Below are 6,660 nucleotides of genomic sequence, written 5' to 3'. Positions count from 1 at the left end.
TAAACACTAAGCATATGGGTAACGCTACAATAGATCTAATAATTGGTCGCAGTGGTACACCCGAAAAAAAAATGGTCTAGAGCTCGTAAATCGAAACTATTCACCAAATCTTAAGTACCATTTAAAACAGTTATCAGATTTTTTTCAAGGACATGATTTACTCAGGACTTCGACTTTTCTTTGTAATCATTGCTGGATAGATTCCGAGCGATCGAAATGAAAACCTTGAAAACAAAAATTCCGTGGAATAATGGTATTTTTCTCTTACAAAATCTGACCTTTTTTTCGTAAACGTATTTTCCCCTTAGACGAAGTACACGTCAAAAACCTTCAAAGGAAAACCCGAGAAAGACAAAAGTCATCATTTTCCAAGTAAAAAAAAATATAATGCACTAGAAGCACACTTAAAGACTTGTGCTTGAACATTAGGGGCCCCATACACGCTCCGACATGTTGTACAACTTTGACTCCGCCCCCAGGTAATTTGGTTAGGTCGGAGTGAAGTCCGACCGTCTGTGGGCAAGTTGTACTATCAAACAGTCATACAACTTGCCCACAGACGGTCCGACTTCACTCCGACTTAACCAAATTTCCTGGAGGCGGAGCCAAAGTTGTATAACACGTCGGAGCGTGTGTGGGGCCCCTTACATATACAATCAACAGTTCTACAATCTTTCACCAAGGCGGACATAAAACTATTTATTAAACGCAAGATGCCCGTTCCAGAGAGGCTTTCTGATTTAAGTTTCAACCAAATTGAACAGTATCCCATACCTACCTGGATTCCTGGTTGGCTACAGCGTCGATACACCTATAACTGGCGTATTGTAGAGCTCAATAATCTTCTTTCTCCCGATATTCGCACTAAGTGACCAGCCCACTGAAGTCAGTCGTATTTTATACGATTCACAATATTTTCTTTTTTGTATACTTGATACAGCTCATGATTCATGCGTCTGCGCCACACACCACTCTCTAGTTCTCCTCTAAGTACTGTACGCAGCACTTTTCGCTCGAAAACCCCGAAAGCTCTCCGGTCGGCCTCTTTTAATGTCCATGCTTCATGTTAATAAAGGGCCACTGGTAGAATCAGAGTATACATAAGGGCAAATTTCGTTTTCGTCTGCATGTTGCGGGACCTAACCTGGTTTCATAATCCGTAGAAGGCCCTATTCGGCAGTAATACGTCTTTTCACTTCACGGGAACGTTGTTGTCGCTTCTTACAAGAGTGCCAAGGCAAACAAATTCTTCAACAACTTCAAACACTTCCCCATCAAGCAGTACCTCAGCACCAACACCACTGGGTCTTCCCCTATCTGTACCTGCCCCCATGTACTTTGTATTGGTGGAGTTAATGGTTAAGCTTATCCTCGCCGCCTTCCTCTTCAGTGAGACAAAAGACTCCACTACTGCCCTGCGATCGATTCCAATAAGGTCGATGTCGTCCGCAAATCCAAGGAACATATGCGACCATGGGATGATAGTGCCGTTCCTCTGCACGCCAGATTTCATAATAATGCCTTCGAGTGCAATGTGGAACAATAAATTCGAAAGTGCATCACCCTGCTTCAATCCGTCTAAGGTCACAAACGAGGTTGACACTTCGTCTGCAATCCGAATACTTGATTTCGAGCAATCTTGCGTTGCTCGTATCAGTCGAATCAGTTTCGCCGGAAAACCATGTTCGGACCACAACTCATTTCTTTTCAGTGAATCGTACGCTGGTTTGAAATCAATGAATAGATGGTGAGTCTGCAAGTTGTACTCCCGGAATTTATCAAGGATCATCCGCAGGCTAAACATCTGATCCGTCGTTGATCGGCCGAAAAACGTCGTTGACGAAAACCTGCCTGGTATTCGCCGACGAAGGACCTCTCAAGCGGTCTCAGTCTGTTAAACAGGATACGCGGCAGGATTTTGTACGCCAAGTTCAGAAGAGTGATCCCTCTGTAATTTGCGCACTCTAGTCTGTGATTTTTTTTCGGTATCTCCATATCAATGAAATTTATGATGGATGCATTGGAGAATGAAAATGGCATTGCACTTTAATCGTGTAGTTTTACATGCCACGATCACTTTGTCGATTATTGTTTGTGACAAAGTAGGATATAATTCACGCGCTTCAAATTTGAACTAAAAGTTAAACGAATTGCAGCGTTGGTTCGCATCCAAAAGTTTTGGAATTTAATCTATTCTATAAAAAAAATAACTTGCTAGTATTTTTTCACACCTTTTTTTCAAAACGTACTACAGAATGCCTTTAAGGTGATTCGGGAAGGCACTAAACAGCGTGTTATTTTTCCTATCTTTCGTCTCTTTCTAGCATTATCACCTCGCAACTTTGGAGCGGCGTATTTCGGTTTTTAGTTGTTTGATGTAACTGTAAATGTATCAGCATGTAGATTACGAGTAAACACGCGCCGGTGATACTTTTTCAAAATCATATTTGTTGTAGAAAAAAAGTTAAGCATTCAATGATGAAGATTTGATGATTGTTAGTGCTTCCCGTGTCACCTTAAGCAGAACCATCTGACAGAAACTGAATGAATATGACTGTGTGTTATACCCAGTAGTTGGGAGATTGGTTTCTGACTCTTAATTAGAGCAGAAAAAGTATTTTGAGGAAAATTGTCTCAGATCGATATCTAGTTTTAATTTTGTTTTTTTTTTTTCTACCTTTTTTTAATTTTATGGAACATTGTTCAACAAGAGCTTTTTCCCAATTAGAAACCATATAGCTTTGAGGAAGTTTTATGATGGCATTTTCAAGATCCTTTCTATTACCCACGGTGCACCATAAAACTTTCTCAAAATCCTAAATATTATACAATGCCTTGATAAAACTATAAAAAAAATATAAAATCCAAATAGTATAGAATAGTTGTCAGCTAAAAAAACTTCTGACACTGAAGATAATCCACATATATTCATCGGAAAAAATAAGCACATACCCGATCAGCAATGCATAACAAAATTATAACTCAATTCTATCAATGGTTGTTCTTCAAAACAACGTGTGTTATATTTAGATAATTCGATAAAAATGGGTCTTCGACCAGGTTTATTTCATATCAAAATTAATACAACCTTAGTTATATATATTTTTACAAAAAATAATTGCCTACATTTTTTGTAGATATTGGAAAAAGCGGACATAATTACCTTTAGTATAACTTAAATCTATGTTCGATATTAACAGCTAGTACAAAGTTAATTGCCAACATTATGGATGGAAATCCGTCGTTGAAGAGTACCACATTTTCATACGTGATGTAGGCAGTTACATTGAAGGTAGAATTTTTACAGGATATTTATGTCAACGTTTGTTATAATATTGATATGAAGGTATCAACCTCTGATTAAATTGTGTTACGGCTAGAGGAATTTTTGATATATTTTTTGTTATTTTAACAACTAACCAGCCAAATTTATAACACATTTTGTAACAATATTTTTCTGAAATAAATATCTCCCCTTGTTATAATTTTGTTATGCATTGCTGATCGGGTAAGCATCCCCTAACCCAGAATGCATTTAATACAAATTAGTCCAATATGTTTAGCCGCACATATCTTCTTCTTCTTCTTCTTCTTCTTCTTATTGGCATTACATCCCCAAACTGGGACAGAGTCGCTTCGCAGCTTAGTGTTATTAACTGCGAGATTTCTAAGCCAAGTTACCATTTTTGCATTCGTATATCATGAGGCTAACACGATGATACTTTTATGCCCAGGGAAGCGAGACAATTTTCAATCCGAAAATTGCCTAGACCGGCACCGGGAATCGAACCCAGCCACCCTCAGCGTGGTTTTGCTTTGTAGCCGCGCGTCCTACCGCACGGCCAAGGAGGGCCCCACATATACCCGTAGCCCGCACATATACTTATTTCACTTCATTTGCGCAAAATGATGCAAAAGCCGAACGAAAGAATCACTTGTGCGTAGTTAGCTGTTTACAGCTTACTAGTGCACAACCATGTATTACGTACTAATTATTCTGAGTGTAGAGAGCAAGCTCACATTTTTTCCAAATTCAGTAAAAAAATATGAAAAATAAGATTAATTCCGATTTAATGACCAACTACATTTATTCAGATTTTACATATGCTACAATTATTATGCATGTATTCAACTTTGATACGTCTCCGTCACGAAGCTTATAGATGTTTCATTTGAGTATGCTGGCAAATATTTCATCGTCCAGAGTTTTGTGGAGAAAATCAACGACTCTCCCTCGCGTATATCCGCTGTCAGCGAACCACAAGTCCGATCGCATGGTTCTTTCGCCTGCAAGGTGATACCGATTACTCCTGTAACCTGCATAACTATCGTAAGCCCATCCAAGTTCAACGTCTTCGGTGATGCCTTCCGATAATTGTTCGACATCAAAATCCACGTTGTGTACGGCATCTCCAGATGGGCTGGATAGAAGTAAGGTTTTCCAATCAGCAATCGCGTTTGTTTAACGGTGTTCAGTTCACAGTTTCGAAAATGCAGGAACCACGAGTCGTTTCCACGGACGTTCAGCAACATATCATAGAGATCGGTCATGGTGTTTTCATATTTTTTAGGTGAATTCACGTCGAATATTAAATTTGTTTGTACATTGCACGGCCTAGCTAATAGTAATGGTTCAATTCGCTCCACAAAACTAGTTAAATTCTTGTAGCTTGCATTTTTCCACTGATGATGTGAATCCGTGATAACAGCTGGTAAACTTCTCAACAAATGCTGCTCGTTTAGATAGTCGAAGGTAATTGCTTCAAGCTTTGATATTGAATCTACAATAAACCATTTAAATGAATTCAAATCTTTTCTTTCTCAAATATCACATTCGATGGAATTCTTACCAATGTTTTCGCACACCGCGCATTCGTCAATAGAGAATGAATATGAAACCCGAGACATGCTTTGCTTCTGTACATTTACCGGAAAGTTCTTAATCAAACAGTGTTCCTTATACAGCGGTCTCCAATTCCAGTACGGTAATAACTGGATCATCACCAGCCTACCAACAGCAGAAGCGTTCCAGTTTAAAAACGATATATAGTATACCGCTAATACAGCAATCGTAACCATTACCACCACTTTTGCCGATTTCAGGAATCTGTTCCGAAAAATATACCACCTCAAAGGACCGAATAACTGATAGATTTCGCCTTCCGATAATTCTAAACTGCTTATTGATTGGAAGATGTTTTCTAACTCCTTATCCAGAGCTTCCGCCAAGGGAACGTCTTTTTGGGAAGCCATGCTGCAATACACTGTGCAGTGTCACTTCTAACAAGTGTCGCATGTGCCAGGAACTTTCACTTGAACGATTTTTCAATCCCATTACTCCATTTCCGTAATTTGATTTACGCACAGATGAAACTCCGCGGATGTGTGTTCGAGAAGTGATAATGAAAAAATGCGTCAATGCCGTTCTCCCATTTATGTCCTTAGGACCATTTAATGTGACATGAGCATTTCCTGTTAACATCCATAGGTTATTCCGAGCACGTTGCGAGTTGTCGACAATATCATGCTGCTTTCTACGGTTTTCTAGTAAACATCTGCGTGAACATACAATTCTGCAAAATTTTAAATATAAACTTTTTATACAGTTAGGTACTGTATTACAATAATACAAAACTATAGGATTTCAATACAATGATTGTATTCTTCTTCTTCTATGGCACTACATTCCAACTGGAACTTGGCCTGCTTTTCAACTTGGTACCGTAATCCGGGGGAACATTGATCATTTTTTTAATTGTTTTGTAAATATTTCTCCTGTAAGTGAAATTAAAGCTTTTTTCATATTTTTCAAACGAGTTCTGCTACATGTATAAGGTTGTTGTTCTTGATCATTTCATTTCTTCCCCACTATTGCGTTCCAATTTAAGGTGGTTATCAGACGAATTGAGTTGGCAAAGGAAATTCTCAGAATTTTGACTACATGAGTATTTTGTAGCAACTGGGTGTCAACAATATCTCCTACGCCAAACCCCACATTCACCGCAACGGTTTTGCGCAAATTTATATATGTGTAAGGGCACAAACGGGAACCTTCTTACAAACGAGCGTGGGGTGATCCAAAGGTGGCGGCAGCATCACGAAGAGCACCTGGAAGAAGCACCAGCACCACGAAGAGCAAGAATGGCGATGTGGCAGACAACGGAGGAGGTATGGAAATAACCAACTACCAGGAGAGCTGTTTGAACACGGAGGTGAGGCACTGGCTAGAGCGCTGCACTACCAAGATTTCGGAGGATGAGGTTCTGCCGCAGGAGTGGATGGAAAGTGTCGTGTGTCCCATCTACAAAAGGGCGATAAGCTGGATTGTAGCAACTACCGCGTAATCACATTGCTGAACGCCGCCTACAAGGTACTCTCCCAAATTCCCGACTAACACCATTTGTTTTAGGAAGGTGTCGGCACATAAGGCTGTGCACAAAAGAGTTCGTGGGGCAGTACCAGGCGGGATTTATGGGTGAACGCTCTACCGCAGATCAGGTGTTTGCCGTACGTCAGGTATTGCAGAAATGCCGCGAATTGTGCCCACATATCATCTGTTTATCGACCACATATGATACAATCGATCGGGATCAGCTATGGCAGCTAATGCACGAAAACAGATTTCAGGATAAACTAATACGGTTGATCAAGGCGACGATG

The 6,660-nt window shown here is 39.8% G+C and overlaps 1 protein-coding gene across 1 annotated transcript; it reads right to left on the bottom strand.

Moving 5' to 3' along the window:
- Positions 1–2,649: 2,649 nt before the first annotated feature.
- Positions 2,650–5,253, bottom strand: LOC134221148 (uncharacterized). Its single transcript, XM_062700336.1, has 2 exons — positions 4,851–5,253; positions 2,650–4,781 (listed from the first exon to the last, which is right to left on the bottom strand). Exons 1-2 carry the CDS (start codon positions 5,251–5,253, stop codon positions 4,129–4,131), a joined length of 1,056 nt encoding a protein of 351 aa, XP_062556320.1. The 3' UTR covers positions 2,650–4,128.
- Between the last annotated feature and the right edge of the window lie 1,407 nt (positions 5,254–6,660).

Source organism: Armigeres subalbatus, chromosome 3 (assembly GCF_024139115.2).
Source record: "Armigeres subalbatus isolate Guangzhou_Male chromosome 3, GZ_Asu_2, whole genome shotgun sequence".
Taxonomy (NCBI): domain Eukaryota; kingdom Metazoa; phylum Arthropoda; class Insecta; order Diptera; family Culicidae; genus Armigeres; species Armigeres subalbatus.
The sequence above is the reverse complement of the archived record's forward strand: the minus strand, read 5'-3'. Positions and strand labels throughout refer to the sequence as shown.

What these genes read in the sequence shown, in the direction of transcription:
- LOC134221148 (XM_062700336.1), bottom strand. Translation starts at nt 5,253, where the DNA reads ATGGCTTCCCAAAAAGACGTTCCCTTGGCGGAAGCTCTGGATAAGGAG. An exon ending in CGCGGTGTGCGAAAACATTG is followed by an intron (nt 4,782 to 4,850) that starts GTAAGAATTCCA and finishes GGTTTATTGTAG; the next exon opens with ATTCAATATCAAAGCTTGAA.